The sequence below is a fragment of the Eublepharis macularius genome, chromosome 2, assembly GCF_028583425.1.
Source record: "Eublepharis macularius isolate TG4126 chromosome 2, MPM_Emac_v1.0, whole genome shotgun sequence".
Taxonomy (NCBI): domain Eukaryota; kingdom Metazoa; phylum Chordata; class Lepidosauria; order Squamata; family Eublepharidae; genus Eublepharis; species Eublepharis macularius.
The window spans coordinates 146,460,398-146,477,373 of record NC_072791.1 but is presented as its reverse complement, the minus strand read 5'-3'; the positions used below and the strand labels follow the sequence as shown (position 1 = coordinate 146,477,373).

General features: G+C 47.3%; 1 protein-coding gene across 1 annotated transcript in view; it reads right to left on the bottom strand.

Annotated features, from left to right (window-relative positions):
* Positions 1–1,983: 1,983 nt before the first annotated feature.
* Positions 1,984–16,976, bottom strand: part of SYT7 (synaptotagmin 7) — a 285,478-nt gene continuing 270,485 nt past the window's right edge. The window contains exon 9 of the mRNA XM_054971645.1: positions 1,984–2,605. Within this exon, the coding sequence (XP_054827620.1) occupies positions 2,501–2,605 (105 nt within the window). The 3' untranslated portion in view covers positions 1,984–2,500. The remainder of the gene's footprint in view (positions 2,606–16,976) is intronic.

Below are 16,976 nucleotides of genomic sequence, written 5' to 3'. Positions count from 1 at the left end.
AAGAGGAGTTGGGTGCTGGAGTTGTCAGCCTTCAGGGAAATGAGGCAGCTGCCAGATGGATTTCTGGATGGCAGCATCTGGCTGTGCAGGAGGGTGGAGGGCTGGAACACCTTAGTGAGGCAGCTCCACTACTCTAGCCTAGAAATAGTGCCTTGAAAGTACCTGTGCAGCACCTGATTGTAATCTAGGAACACCGCCTTAATGCTGATTCACACAACTGTGTTGAAGTCAACATGAACTATCTTTGAAATGGGTGTCTAGACTGGAGAACATTCTGCATATATGGCCGTACATCATTTTTTAACAAAGCTATGGCTATAGCCAATAGGGTTGTCAAAATTATGCTTCTTCCCACCTCACACATCAGGAAAGTTTGCAGTGTTGCACAAAACTGAGGTGTACACTCATAACGAACAGGTCAGATGATCCTCCTCTACAATGCAAGACAAACTGGGCGGCGGGGAGTGGGGAAGGGATGCTGATAGTCACATGCTGAGTGATCTTGTGGCATTGATTCATAGATGCATTTTGTCCTGGCCTAACCCATTTTGGAAAATTGTGTTTTTTTTCTTCAAGAAGTGGTGATTTGTGATCTGGACACTTATCAAAATATTCACAAGGCTTAACACCAACATGCATCCCAAATAATTGACAAAATCAAGTCATGCAGATTTTAAACAATTACAAGCATTGTATGGATTGATCTTTGTTCTCTGATTGCAGGGAAATTGTGGTAAGTTTCTGTCAAAAATCTAGAGCAGAACTGAAATCACATGCAATGATTTCTTTCCAGTTCCCTTTAGCCCGTTTTCACAGTCCTGCCCACCTATCAAGTCTTGAGAGGGTTTGGGGCTCTTGCCTAGAAGAGTCAATTTCCTCTGATATTGAGATATACCAACAGGCAAAGGGGAAGATAAATGTGGAGGAAATTAATAATACCTAAGATCAAATCAGGAGTTACAGCATGGACACCCTGCACCCAAAGGCCGCTTTGGGAGAGTCAAGCCATCTTGGCAATGTAAAAGGAATGTCCCACTCCAGGTTTTTTTCTTTAAAAATCAAATCCTTCTTTGTCATGTAAGTTAAGCTGGGAAGAACTATACATTTGGAACATGTAAATGACGAATGAGAAATCAATTCCCAGGCCATCCATCTTAACAGTGCTGCAGGAGAACTGATTGGCTAGAGGTTGGATAGGTGGCGTTTTTTTGTTGCAATAGAAGTGGGCTGGGGGAAAGTATGTTTTGAAGTCAAGATGGGGAGATCAGGTTTGTACCAACACATATAGGACGCTGGGGAGTGGGTAATTTAATTGAGCCTTTGGCTAGCAAGAGTGGACGTGTGAAAAGTGGGATGGATTATTAAGGTTGATAATCAATTTTCTTGACAAGGTTATTGATGTATTGGAAGGGGTCAGTTTGGGTTGCTTACCCCGGGAAATTCAGGAGTACCCAGCATGTCTACTTCCCCTCTGCCAAGAGGCAAGAGAGAAAAAGAGTACGCTCTCACTGAATTTGTGATCACACTTCTGTTTGTGACACGTTTCATGGATGCCAAGTCTATGTGCCACAGAGTGGCTAAAAGAAATGACTTCCAGTCCTCACTGCCTCTCTCGCTTTCCCATCCAAAGCTCCGATGCTCCTCCTTTTCCACATGGCATAAGCTCTCCACCAATACCTGCTGGGCCGCCGATCAAACCCTCTCGGGCAGGGAAACAACTTCTCTAGGGCTGAGAGAAGGAGAACACAAGTGATGCATGAATGTCCTTCACGCATAGTTACAACACGCACGCACACGCAACAAACACACAGGGGCCTTTGAGGAGCATCATGGCTCCTCCTACCCCCCCCTTGCTGAGAAGCCTGGCCAGGACAAAGGTCTAGCCAGCACTGTTATTTATATTATTCTTATTACTCTTACAAGTTTTATTGAATTATAAAGAAACAACCTCATTGAAACAGAGTGTGTGATCTCCTTGCCATTCCCCCTCTTTGGACTGCACAGCCACCACTAGTGGCTAGCTTCCTCATGGTGAAACAGGGTGCCATCCCAAGGGGCCTTTGGCTGGAAGAACTCATAGGAAGTCTTGTATGGCGGTAGTAGACCCGTCTCCTCCCATCACGCCAGTGCCATTGCCACACTGGGAACCCCAACAAATCAGTGCTGAGACCACTTCTGACAGGAGGGCTGGTCTCTCTCTCTCTCTCTCTTTCTCTCTCTCTCTCTTCTTTCTACATAAGTCTGAAGGCTAAAGCAGGAGGTTGGGTAGTAACGATGCTCCTGATGGTGCTGTGTGCTGAACTGGCACATTGGGCACCAGCGCCACTTTCCCAGAGTTTGGTACATATATCAAGTTTTCACCCTTAGCCTCTGGTCGTTCCCGAGCTTTTCCCCTGGAGGAGACCTGGGTGCAGCTGTTGTGCATAAAGTAGTGAGAAGGTGGCCAATAAATGTTGACTGGGTGCACTGAAACTCAGAGCGACTCGTTGGCCTCTGCCTCTCAGGCCTTCAGTTGGTGCCACTGTGCCACAGCCTGACGGGGATGTGCAATCATATCCTTCCAGTGCTTCACCTCGCCTGGGCCACTCTTCCATGACAGGTAGATCTAGCAGAGATGGGGGAAACAAATCACACATCAATTACAATGCAGGAAGGTCCATCTACTGGAATTACAATGCAGGAAGGTCCACATACTGGAAGGGGTCTCCTTGCTTTCCATCTGTGGACAGCCTCCCAGGCAGAGCCTTGCCTACCTCTCTTCCTACAACAAAGACTCATTCCACTCTGACATCTGATCTTCCTCCATGCTACCCCCCTTTCTCCCCTTGCTGTTCTCCTGCACACTTCACCGTCCTTCCCTGCCAGCTGAGTGTTTCTTTGGCACACACTTTATTCCAGGCTGCTTTTGTCAGGGTAAATCCCCTTTAACTCTAATAGAACAAGCTGAATGTATCAAGGGCAGCCATATTTGTTTAGTGGTAAACATACACACATGCCATGCATGGAATATGCCCATGTGAAGCAGTGTTCACCTAAGGAAGGCACCATGCATGGATAATGGCAGTCTGGGAATGCAGAGTGCATGTCAGCTGTTGATATTTATAGCTGCCCAAGATCTGGTTCGCTCAGGCAGTTCCCTGGCTGCTTTGCTTCATGTAATCACTCTCAGCAGTCCCTGTGCTCATGGCTATACTTGGAAGCAATTTCCACAATCACAGCAGCAATTTCTGGGCCTGCCATGATCACAGAAATTGCTTGCTTGAGTGTATTACCAGCTGGTTGGTACAGTTCTGTTCTCTTATGTGTAGGAACACATCTGGGAGTGATAGCATGGAGAAAACTGTTGAGGGAAGTGCCTGTGTAAACTGGCCGTCTGATTTCCTGGGATTGCAAGATTTAACCAACAGATACCCTGGTGGAGTGCTGATTGGTTTCTATGATGTGTGGTGGCAACTCATGGAATATGCTTCTCTCCTTTGGAGCGCCGCTCTTTTCTTCCATGAGTATTGGGGATATGAGCTGCTTTATGCTGAATCAGACTTATGGTCTGTTAAATACAGCACCGGGTACTGTGACTGTTGATGGCTCTCAGAATAGCTACTTAAAATCCTTTCCCTACCAGACGTTCTTCCAGGGGCTGAACCTGCGGTCTCATTTAGTTCTGTTCCATATATTGCAACTAAATCCAGACAAGATGAAAGGGATGCTGGTGGGAAAACCAGAGGTCTTGAAGGACATTGTGCTTTTGACCTTTGATGGGGTCCAGTTGACTTAGGTGAAAAGCCCAGGGGTTATACTGGATCCAGCACTACTGCTAGAGAAGCAAGTAAATGCAACGGCAAAAAAGGCCTCCTCACAACTTGGAATAGCTTGGAAGATGGCCCCCTACCTTGACATGGCTGATCTGGTCACCTGGATTTATGCATGGTAACATTGAGACTAGACTACTGGAATTCACTTTACATAGGTCTCCCCATGGTAGCTTCACTCATAAGAACAGGGCCTTCTGCAGATACCACCCTGCAGTTGGGCTAAATGAACAACTGCCCAAACATGCACTTCCTCTGTGGTAGCCCCCACTTTGTGGAATGGCCTGTCTGAGAAGGTCAGGAAAGCTCCAACTTTCCTGACTTTCCACAAACTATGCAAGATGAAATTATTCAGCAGGACTTTCTACTTAGATTACAGAGCTGTGTTATAAGAAATAGTTCAAAGAAATAACTTAGTAAGGGACAGGCACTATTGGGTACTGTCTGCTGATGTAGGTATGTTACTGAGTAGCTGGACATTGCTAAAGATGTCACATTAAATACTTACGCTTTAATTCAGAAAGGTTTCATTCAGGGCTTTTTTTCAGCTGGAACGCGGTGGAACGGAGTTCCGGAACCTCTTGAAAATGGTCACATGGCTGGTGGCCCCACCCCCTGATCTCCAGACAGAGGGGAGTTTAGATTGCCCTCCGCGCCGCTCCAGCAGCGTGGAGGGCAATCTAAACTCCCCTCTGTCTGGAGATCAGGGGGTGGGGCCACCAGCCATGTGACCATTTTTGCCAAGGGCGATTTAAACTTTTAAAAACTCCCCCCTTGTTCCAGCTGACCCAAAGTGACGTCATTGGCCCTGGGAGCAATAAGTGCACTTTGCGTGCACACATGTGGTATTAGGGGCACCACCTCCTGCCAAGAGTTGCCCCCTGTGCTGGCAACCCACTGAGTTCCACCACCCCTTTTCCCAGAAAAAAAGCTCTGAATCTATGCGTTAGATTCTATGCATAGATTCAGGGCTTTTTTCCCAGAAAAAAAGCCCTGAATCTATGCGTTCAGCTTTATGCTAGTTTTCAAATTTGCAGCTACCATACTCTATTGTATCTGTTTTCATTGAATGTCTCAACTGCTGATCATATTGTGTTTTTGCTCTGAATGTCCTAGCTATTGATTATATTGTATTCATTTGCAGTGGATAATCTGCCTTGGATCTCAGTGAGACAGACTATAAACAAACAACAACATTAATAGTAATAAAAATGGGGCAGTTGGGTTGCATCCAGCAAGATCCTACATCTTGATCCCCTTATTTGCAAGCAATGTTGATTAGGATATGGCATAGGGGTTTTTTTGTGTGTGGTGGCACACCCCCTGGAATGCTCTGCCTGGGGAGATCCACCAAGCCATGTTTTGCTTTGATCTATCGCCTGATAAAAACACACTTATACTCAAAAGTTTCCTCTGGCTGTTACATTAGCAGTGTATTGCCGATGTCTTAAGTTTTATTTTTATGATTTTAATGATGAGTTTTATAGTGCTTTAATATTTTTACTGTATGTTGCTTGGATAGTTTATTTTAATGGTAACAATTGCATTTTATAGTAGAAATGGTAAGGAAATAAATGAACATGTGGTGGGCATGCACTCAGCCACTTTATTCTGTGGCTTGTTATTTCTCCCTGAATGTTCATGAGAATGCATGTCTCCTCATGTTTCACCTTACAGCCAGGGAAGTGTAGTGGTTAGACTATTGGACCAGAACTGGGGGATACAGGGATCCACACTTACATGATATCTTTGGACTTCATGTTCAAATCCCTGTTCTCCTATAAAGATCTCCAGATAACCTTGAACCAGTCATTGTTGCTTAGTCTAACCCACCCTGCAGAATTGTTGTAAGGATACAATGAGGAAGGGAGTGCTAGGCAGGGAGATGGGTCAGGCAGGAATGGAAGATTCCAAAGTGAAGCCAAAGGTCACATGGGCATTGTAATCCACCTTGAGTGCCTTGTGGGAGAAAGGTGGACTAAAAGTGCTCCAAATAAATAAATAAAGCCGGAGAGGGGCAGGTCAGAGAGAATGGATAATTCCACAGGGAATGGCAGAAGCATGGTCACGGTCAGGAATGTGCAGGGCAAGGCAGAGGAAGGGCACAAGGTCAACCAGGCAAGCATTAGGAACCAGAATCAGCACCATCTTCACTTGGCTTGCCAAGCCCCCAGTGAGTGCAGGGGACCCCCCAACCCTAGCCTCTGCCCCCCCATTACCTCTCACCTGGTTGGTGGGAGGGGAGAGTGTGGGAACATGGTGAGAGGGCAAAGGGCATTACCATGCACTCCAGAGTGCCCCACATTGCTCTGGGAATGGTGTCATTCCTAATTTAGTGTTTGGGGCTAATTTTTACACAGTCAGCCCCTGACGCAACCCATTACTTCTGTGAGGCACCAAGAATGATGCAGGAGCACTCTGGAGTGTGTGCATGTGAGGTAAGCGCCCCCCATGTGATTCCTCCCTGTGCAACCTCCCCATCCCCCCCCCCAGGATCCTGGCAACCCTAACCTTCACTCTACAGAAAAGTTGCTTAGTCTGAAAGGCCTAGCCTGTAGGCAGCAGCTGCCTACTTCTACTTTGATCTAACCAAACCCTTCAAGCAGCTGTTCGCTGCAGCTTTCGTGGCAGGACTTGCTTCCTCTGCTAGCTATCCTGAGGAGAGAACTGTGGTGCAGAGGAGATTGGCCAGCAGCAGCTCTCCATGAAAGGAAGAAGCTCTGGTGGCACACAAGACAAGGTTCTGGAGAGATTAGCCTCAAGTTCTGGGTTCAAGCACCCACAGCACCCAACAAAACCATGCCACCCTGAGCTTCTTGAAGAGAACCAGTTTGGTGTAGTGGTTAAGAGCAGTGGGACTCTAATCTGGAGAGCTGGGTTTGATTCCCCACTCCTCCGCTTGAAGCTAGCTGGGTGACCTTGGGTCAGTCACAGCTCTCCGGAGCTCTCTCAGCCCCACCCACCTCACAGGGTGATTGTTGTGGGAATAATAACAACATACTTTGTAAACTGCTCTGAGTGGGCATTGTCCTGAAGGGTGATATATAAATCAAATGTTATTATTATGTTATTATTATAAGGAAGTGAAATATAGGATGTGAATGGGTATTTCCCTGTCCATACTCCACATGAAATACAATGAAGGAACTTGGCTGGTCTGTCAAGTGGCCCTAAGCTCAGTTCCTATAAAAAAAGCCCTCCCCCCCTCCAACACATAAACCAGTTCATTCACTGGAGAAAACAACCCAGCAGGGCTGCCGTATCTTCCACTACAGCCTTGGTCCCCTACCACTGGTGGAGAAAAATGGTGGTGGGGTATACAGTGAGCCAATGCCACTTGCAGGTTCACTCTGGAAGTATACATCATTGTGCCTCTGCAACAGTCTAAGATTCTGAAACTCTGTGGTGAAACCATAAAGTATAAGGGAAATCCTAGTACATCATGCCAACACAATGAAGTCATTTCCAGGTTCCCACAGGAAGTTACACTGCAGCATCAATCAGTACAATACATATTTGTATGTCCCCATTCCCTAAAGCTTCTGCTGGGTGCCAGCCCTAACAACTGGTAACTTTAAAGAATCAATCTGAGAGAAAGATAAGGTTGTCAGCAGCAGCTTGGAAAAATACTGGAGATTTGGGGGTGATACCTAGGATATGCACAGTTAAGAAAGTGAAGGAGTTCAGAGGGGACATCATGTCACTCTAGGGCTTCCAATTCTCCTAGACTTTATGATACCTTATAGCCTTGAATTATAGACTAGGGTCCACCCTCCAAAGCTGTCATTTCCTCCAGGGAAACTGATTTGTAGTCTGGGTGAACTCCAGGCCCCACCTTGAGGTTAGTGGCTCCAGACACCAACAATGATTGATCAGGATAGCTTAGGGTTGCCAGGTGCATATCTTGTACCAGTGGGAGTCTTTGGGAGGCAGGGCATCTCCCTGAAGAGAACGGCAAAATCCTGCAGCACTGGTGATTTCACGTCTGGGTTTTAGTGTGCAGTGACAATGACACATTGATGATGCCCCCCCCCCCCCCGCTTTTCTACTGCCACTGATTTGTGCACTGGCAGGATGCTTCAGCTAGGACTGCCAAAGCGCTGGGGGTGTGTGGGGGTGGAGGCACCCCTGCCCCAAGCTGTCATTGTCTGCCATTGCTCAAAGCGGTGGCGGGAAGGGTGGGGGGAAGGCAGCATCACAGGGAAAACTCAGAAGTGATGGCAAGAAGTTCTAGAAATTGCTGGAAACCCTACCACAGAGCTTCAAGTGTTTCCTAGAGCTACTTGCTGACACTTCCCTGGAAGTGATATCATCACATTTATGATGCTGCATCCCACCATGACCCTGCCTCTGTCCCTCCTGCCAGTTGCTAGGCTCAGCCTGGCAACCCTAGCTTAAGTGGAGATTTGCCTGTTGAAAGTGAGCAAATGGCACCCTTATTTAGGGCAATGCTTCAACCTTTCCACACCCAGGATCCATCTTTAACATGTAGGTGGCAGCAAGGGGCCCATTGTGTGGCATCCACAGCACAAGAAGCCACATTACGGGAAGAGGAGGATCCAGAGTTGTGACCTTACTGTTTTGGCAGAGCTTAGTGCTGCATGGAATTATGGAAGAGCAATTGATGGAAGAGCAGCAAGGCAGGCCAAGTTGGAGGAAAACAAGGCAAGGGAGAGATTTTGTGGGGAGAAGATCTCTGATTCTCCTCGTGCTATAAAAAATCCTGTCCACTTCTGGGTAACTTCACCTTGCAGACCTTCTGGTCCTCTCAGAGTCTGCCCAAGGAAAGGCAGGAGGCACAATAACTTTGCTCTTTATGCAAAGCTTAGAAAAGCAGCAGGACCTTCCACAAAGCAGCAAAAATCACGACAGTTCTGCAGAAACTCACAACCCAGAAGGTGAGACCCACCTGAGTATCCTGATCCACGGGCCAAAGAACACGGGGGAGAAAGGCTTGTAGGCAATGTCACAAGGAGCAGACAGGAAATGGAGAACCCCGCAGACAAAGACAGAAAAATGTCCACAAGGTCTGAGGGTTTAAGTAATGACACTTCCTGCAAGTACTAAGCAATGGAGACATATTCCAGAGAACAGCATAATCCATCTGACGGTGTAACACAACTAAGCATGCTATAGAGCAGAAAAGCCTTATACCACCTTGTACACCCAATTGCTTGTAGAGAGACATCTCCAGCAACAGACTCTCTCTCTCACTGACGGCCTTGGGCCTCACATCTGCCAGTGCAAAACTAATGGTGTAGCCCTGTTTGATGGAGCTTTTCACCCACACCAGCTGCCACCCTTCATTCCTCTTCAGCTGAACAAATGTGTTGGAGGTGTCAAAATTAGCTTTATGGCAATGCAAACAAGTGTTAATCCCTCTGTGTAGCTCTAGTTATTTTTATCTCCAGCTTTTTCTATTGCAGCATGAAGGATGCATGTGTCAGCTTCTCCCCCGCAATGACAGCCAAGTCTTGTCTTCCAGATTCACTAATGGAGCCTCATGACTCTCATACAACTTCATAACTTGATTGGAGGTTGCACAATAGTGGCAATTATTCAATCACTCCTCATTATCACATTGCTGTGGCAGAGGTTGAGGAAGGAGAGCTATTCTAAACCTTGGGCTGCCGTCTCTTGAAACTTTTCTTGGCAAGTTCTCTGTCATTTGCTTCCTGATTCACTTGGTACTTCTCTCCCTTTGGTGACCAGTGAACCAAATGGTCTGTATGAGCTCCACTCCTCTTCTCTCTCTCCACCAAGAAAGATGTGGACAGAGACTGGGATTCCATTGTACCTTCAACAGAATCTGAACTGAGATCCTGCACCCTTTCCTCTCTCCTGAACAGATGTATTTGGAGCCTTTTAAAAATGGGAGGTGGGCAGAGAGGGTGTTTGTGAAACGAAATGTGTACTTTGAGATTTTCGGGGGAGATATAAGCTGTTTCCACGCTGCCTTAAAATAGCAGCCGGCTCCTGGAATGCTGGTGCCGCCTTCTCGCGATATGAGATGAAAAAACACCCCACATCTGTTTTACAGAAAACATCGTGCGAAGAAGCCGCCGGCGTTTAGGGAGCCTGCCGCTTTTTCAAGGTAGTATGGAAACAGCCATAATTTGGGACAAACCGAACAGAAGCCAAACTCAATACATGAATAGCTTCCGAATGGACAAAACTCCCCAAAATATGAACAATCCACACAAAAATCATGAAGGGGTGGCAAGCATCTCTTACGCAGTATGTGTATCATGCAGAAAGTTGACCACTTTCATTCCTCTCTCCTAGTAAGTGGCAGAGCTGGTCATTAAATGGGAGGCTTCTGGATTCCTAGAGACTGGGTCAACCTTGCTTTTGCTAAACCATTCTGCTGTGCTTTAGTTCTCATCTTCTCAATGCTGGATTCATGTTGCGCTGATTTTAATTTAATATACATGTTATTTGTTTTAATACAATGTTACATTAGGGAATAATTGACTCTCTGCAGCATGCAGCAATAATAATGAGATTACCGTACCAATTTATCATCATTACATTAATGGGAGTAGAATTATATATATTTAATGTAAATCAGATTTGGAATGGATTAATTTCTTATAAAGTGCTGCTTATAATCTTGCATTTCTAAACAGCAGGCCAGGTCTCCAGCTGGTAAGAATTTGCATTCCTCATTGCTTAAATTTAATTGACCCATACTGATGTATACCAACCAGATTGCACAGGGGAATAGGCCAATGCTAAATGACCTCCAATGAAAGTGAATGATAAGTGGCTTGGTGGTTACTTCACTGGGCATCCACCTTGCAACTCAGCCCACAATACAAAAAATATACCTAAATCAAAGTTCATTGGTAGAGCACACATTTTGTATGCATAAGGTCCCAGGTTTGAGACTAGCATTGTCAGTTTAAAAAGGGTGCAGAGCTCAAAAACAGCTGCCAGAGGCTTCCAAGAATCATTGCTTCTCAGAGGATGGACTAGAGAGATTGAGGGTCTAGCTCAGAACAAGGTGACATCATATGATCAGTGCAACCACATCTATGGAATAAAATTATGTTTTGAACTCACATGAACAGCCCACCAAAGCCAATGGAAGAATTCACCAGAGGAAAAGATGGTACAGTTAATAGTCCCCTCCATTTTTCTCTTTCATTCAAGAAGTTTTACTATGGCATGGAAATTACAGTGCATTGCAATTATCCAGGACTTTCATTTTACACCCCACTATAAATAGAGTTTCATTAGATTCAATTTTATCCTAAGCAAGTTTCTGTTCTCCAGAGGGATGAGGGTTGCAGAAGTGTTCAGGAGCAAAGAAAGATTGTATATAATATCCCAACCAAGCTATTCCAGTTGTTGATTGTATGGGTAAAGTCTCAGAATGTGAGATCTCAGGAGTCAAAAGTGGAGGCCAGCTACAATAGAGCACCAAGTTAAAACTTGTTCTCTAGCTCAGTTCTTCAAGAATTGACTGTAGAGGAGAGTTTTTTTTTAAAAATTACAACTACTTGTTTCAAAATGCTGACAAGCTTTTTCTCTTTGCTACCACAGTACTGGGAGATACTATTCCAAAAGAGTATAATGGAAAGGAATAGTATGAATACCGCTCCTCCTTTCTTAAATTAGAAAAAAGTGTGCAGTCTGTTTCATTTCATCCTAATTCCAACTCATCTAGGATCCAAATAAATGGTAATATAGTGGAAGATGTTCTGGTTTAAGCACAAATATGAAACTTGATTAACTGTTATTTTAAAAGAAACAAGAGCATACACACAATGGCACTCCTCAATGTAACCCAAAATCTGATTGGTCAGGATTATTTAGGGACCAGATAGGGAGAAAAATTATCATGATTAGTTTGCTAGTAGCTGCTGATTTAGGAATGATCCTCATCTTCTGGAACTTACATTTGGATGAGATTGACTCACTAGGGAACAATGTGTCTGTACAAAGTTGGCAGGACACAGGTCAGAAAGCATGCATTTGAAAGAGGCAACACATTCTACACATTCACACTTGGGAATTTCACTGCTAGAATCCTCCGAAGGTCTACAATCAGGCTTCCCAATAGAGAATCAGGTGGCTAGTTTGGAAATGTAATAATTTTAACTTGACTTTTTAATAATTCAGCCCTCCCGGCACACAGACCAGGCTGCTTGGGCCGGGGGCTGCATTTGCCGCCTTGGAGAAGATCAGGCTGCCCGCCTTTTCTTCCATCCGGGCATCTGGGTGGGTGGAGCCAGGATGGCGTTTCAGGCTCCGCTCGCCCAGCCCTCTCAGTTGTCGCTCTGAGCTTGGGCTGGGAGGAGGGTTTCCTTGCACCTCCTGGGAGAGCGTCAGAGCGGCAGCAGTTGGAGAGGCCGAAGCAGCTGTGGGCGCTCCGGCGTGGAAGTGGCCTCGGGCATCTAGCCTTCGGTTCCTCTCCGACAAACAGCTGAGCGGCAGGGAGTCTAGCGGAGGCGTGGAGCAAGCAGCAGGCCAATCACTGGGTCGTGCGGTGGTGTTTTCGTCTTCCCACACCGCTCCCCCCCCTCCGCGGCAGTGGGTGGCGATTTTGGGGCTGTGGTGTTCCTTCTGGCCAGCGCTCTTTTTACCAGCAGCTCGGGCTGCATTTTCAGGGTGGTGGCCATTACTTCGCCACGGCGCTCCCCTTTGCCCGCGGCTGTGGGTGGTGGCTCGGCTGTGCCTAGGCATATGCTGGGCACACTGTTTGGTGGGCATTCAAGGCGGGGGGTTTGCTTTCGGGCTTCTTACACCCCTCCCGCTTTAGCTGGGCAGCACTTGGCCTTGTTCAAGGACCCAGGGGTGGGTCGGCTGGCCTGCAGGGTATTCCTGCGTGGCGCGGCCATTTTGTTTGGTGGCCATTTTGCGGAGGCACAATAGCCCTTACTGGGCGGCTGTAGCAAGAGGGCAGGGGGTTTGCATTCAAGAGGCAAGTATTGCTAGGGAGCACACTACTGCCCTGAGCAGAGTGGGGTGGCCTTGGTAGCCACTAGCAGTCATTTACATTTGGTGGGCATAATCTCCATCTGTGCTTTTGGGGAAGCCATGCCAGGGAAAGGACAAGGGCCTTCTAAAGGCAAGCAGCCAGCCAAACAGCCTCCACCTAAACGTCTGGCTCCTTCCCTTTCTTCTTCTGAGGATGAGGCTGATGCCTCGGTGAGGCAGGAAATACTAGACTGTCTAGCGGCCTTGAAGCAAGCCAGGGGTAACTCTGACATGGGGCCTCCTCGGGCTAAAAGAGCCAAGGTCAACAAGTCAACTTCACATGCTACCTTTCAGCGTGAGATATTAAAAAGGCTTTCTGCTCTTGAAGGGATGTGCGGACTGCAAGGTGGTGAGCAGAGTACTTTGGCTCCTGCAGTGGAAACTGGGGCTGTCAAGCCTGAGAGCCTTGAGGAGTAAGCATGGGCGGTGGAGCCTGGACAGGTGGCAGTGGCAGTACAGCCTTCGGATGCTGAGGGTAAGTTGCCAAGTACATCACAGGCTGGCACGTGGCCATGGGGTCAGGTTCCTGCCCTTACCCCCCTGCCTGCACCTCAGACTTCGTACACATCTGCTGGCACTCCCTGGTCAGGTCAAGGTAGGGAAGGTGTGCCTCCTGCGGGGTCCCCGGCATCTTCAGGACTGTCAACATGGTATGGGGGGGATGCTCAATCCTCCACTGGCCAACCTTCCCCTTGGGGTTTTTGCCCCTGGATTTGGCCTGCTCCCGGTATGCCTACTTACGGAGCCGTGCCCTTTGGGGCTTTGCCTTTCGGTGACACAGCTATGCCCCTTGGGGACCATACCAGGGACAAGATATTATGGGGGGAATATGTCGATGTCTTCAATCTCCTATTCTATGAGCTGGAGAAAAAGGAGAAGGAAGACCTTGATGACAGGGACAAGGAGCAGTTGAAGAGAAGGAGGGCATAACTGGCTCCCCGGCATGTTGATTTATGCGGGGGGTCATTGCCAGGGCGCAGCCTTGGAGGGCTGCCCCGTTATTTCAATATATTGATATAATATACAGGGGTTATTTGGACTTCGTGGCTGGAGCATGGCTCCAATATGACGAGGAATTCCTGATGAGGGCTGCCTTCAACCCGGCCATGCAGTGGGATAAGATTCACCAGCAGCTATGGCTGCAGGTTATGTCCCCTGCCAAACCAAACGTGGGTGACCGCATGGATAGTGGCCACTTAGTTCATAAGAATCAAAGTCCGCAAGGTACCCACAATTCCGCGGGTAAGCCGGTTCAACCCCAGCTTCTCTGTTGGGACTACAGCTCCCAAGGCGTTTGTTCCAGAAAATCCTGTAATTTCAAGCATCAGTGCCCCATCTGCAGGGCCCCCCACCTGTTTACTACCTGCCCCCGGCAGTCCAGGCGGGGGGGGGGGGGTAGGCAGGAGGTGGAGGGGGCGGGAGCTTCCAACCTTCGGTTGGAAAAGGATCCCAGCCCAATAAATCTGAAGGTTCTTAAACGGCTGTTGGCAGCTTACCCCAGGTCCAGGAATGCTCGTTTCTTGTTAGAGGGTTTTACGTTTCGTTTCAGGATCCCCTTTCAGGGCCCAAAGACCCTCTCCATGTCTGCCAATTTGCATTCTGTTGTGGGCTTGGAGGAGGTGGTCCGCATTAAGATAGCCAAGGAATATTCAGAGGGGCGAGTTCTGGGCCCCTTTTCGCCCCCCCCCCCCGGTTCTGAATTTGCGTGTTTCCCCATTGGGTGTTGTTCCAAAAAAGACTTCAGGAGAATACAGGCTCATCCATCATCTTTCCTACCCCAAGGGTGGATGCCATCCCTGATCACTTATGCTCTGTCAGATATACATCCTTTGACCAAGCGGTCAAAGTCGTAAGAAAGTGTGGTGTTGGGGTGGAGATGGCGAAATGCGACATTAAGTCTGCATTTCACCTTCTTTCGGTATACCCAGAGGATTTTGAGCTGCTTGGCTTCTCATTCGCCCAGCCCTCTCAGTCGTCGCTCTGAGCTCGGCCCTCCCACTGTTCCCTATAAGCAGTGCAGGATTAGCTGGTTGCCATTTATCGGGGCCAGGTAGGATTTTTTTCTTCTCCCCTAATTGGCTCTGTGGGGAGTTGTTTTTTGTCTACCTTGTACTGTAGGGATTATTTATTTATTTCAAATTTGTATTCCGCCCTCCCCGCAAGCGGGCTCAGGGCGAATACCAACATATTAAAAATACAATTAATACAATTAAAATACAATAAAAAATTCACGTTCATTAAAACAACATGCAATTAAAACAAGATGGTGTTTTAATTAATTTCATAGAGGTGGTGGGCTTGTAAATAGTTTGGCCACTGGTAGGATAGGATCAGGGGTGCGGGCCGGTGACCCCCTTGGCGCATTCCCACTAGGTGGGAATTGTGGTCTGTCTAGAGCAGTTGGTGAGGCTGTACGGCTGCCAGCTGTGAGGGCAGACTGCCTGGTGGGGGCCCTAGACAAGGCCACCCCCAGGCTCCACGGCTGTGGGGGCTGGAGCTTTACAGGGAGAACCACTTGCCTGGCTGCCGGGTCCCAGCCATCCATGGGATGGAACACCCCCCGGGACAGTGGGGGCTCGCCCAGACAGGTCAAGGTGGAGGTCCAGTGGGACCCCAGGGCTTGACCTATACCGCAGTTAGATCCCAGGTTTTGTTATGGTTGAATTAATAAAGTGGCCCTTATTTATACCCATACCTTGTGTCTGCCTGTTTTTTCGACTGGGGGGGCAAAAGCAAGTTTCTAGGCCTCAACATTTAAAATAATGTTTATTATTTATAGCAACGAAGAAGCAGAAACTAGAGAAGAGGCCCGGAGGTGCTTCCTGGAGGGCCAGATTTCCTAGTTGCATTCCTCTTCCTTATGATCCTCAGTAAATATTTCCTCCGAATGTTAAATGCTTCCACCATCCCTTCTGCAATGCCACACTTTGACAGGGGGAAAAATTACCCCTAAATCCTACAAAATTTGCCACCAGAATCAGTGATGCAAATATATGATGATTTCCTAAATTTGCTTAATCTATCAAAATTATGGCATCTTGTCCTGATTGAACAATTCACTCCAGTGCAGGAGTTCAAATGCACATGGGGAGCTCCCTTACCTAGGCAAGAAAAAACCCGAAGCACAAACCTCCCAATGCAAAAAACAAAGACTAACGCAAAATTGATGCTGATGTTAAACAAGCCCTTTAGTCTGAAGTTACTGAAGACCCTGACCCAGAACTATTTTTCCATTTGTTCCTACCAAAAGACCCAATCTGTACACTCATTCATTTATGCACGGCTGAGTCCAGTTAAAAATGGCGAACTCTGCACGAGTGGAAGAAATGAGCATCTGAGTGCATATCAGGATCAATATCTGGATCCAGGAACTTGTGCTTTCTATATGATTTGAGTTTGAGTACAGACCCTTAGACCCAGCTGTGCATTATACTTAAGTATTTCTATCTACTTCCTGAGGAATGTGCTGTTCTGAGGCTATATTCAACTGAAATCTTTGACATAAGGCAGCTGGCTGAAAAACCAATCCCTAGTACGACCCAAACAATGGTGCTTATGTCAGACTAGAACTGTCATCTTCATCCTCTAACCCAACCTCTGAACACAAAACAGCTTCCATCAGGAATGTGGAATCATCTGCCTGGAGCCTGAAGTGTAGTGTTCCCCAGGGTTTTGTTATATCACCAACACTCTTTACTGTTTATGTCAAGATGCAAAATGAAATTAGCCACAGCTTTGGAGCTGGCTGTTATCGAAATGCCAATGACATTCAATTATACCTATCACTAACGAAGTATCTGGCTATATGTTGTGTTTTCCTTGGGGACGTTGCCCAGTTTGACTGAAGAGGTGTCTTCCCAGGCATGTTGGGCGGGGTCCTGATTTGGAGTCGGACTGCAGCATGCAGAGAGAGACCTTCCATCTATTCCGTTTTCTAGACATGAAACAGCTTGTGGGGGTGAGGGGAGATGCTATTTGTCCTATTGTAGCATACAGGCCATCAAGATCGAGGGATGCCACCCACACCCACCTTTCACTTCCAGGCCTTGCTCCTCTGGCTGGCTGGGGGAAAGGAAAGGGGAGGAAGGCCAGGAGTGACTGGAGCATGTGGTGAAATGGCATGTGCTCCAGAGGCCTTGATGATGCACTTCTGGTTGAAAACTGGAAGTGACGGAGTCTCAG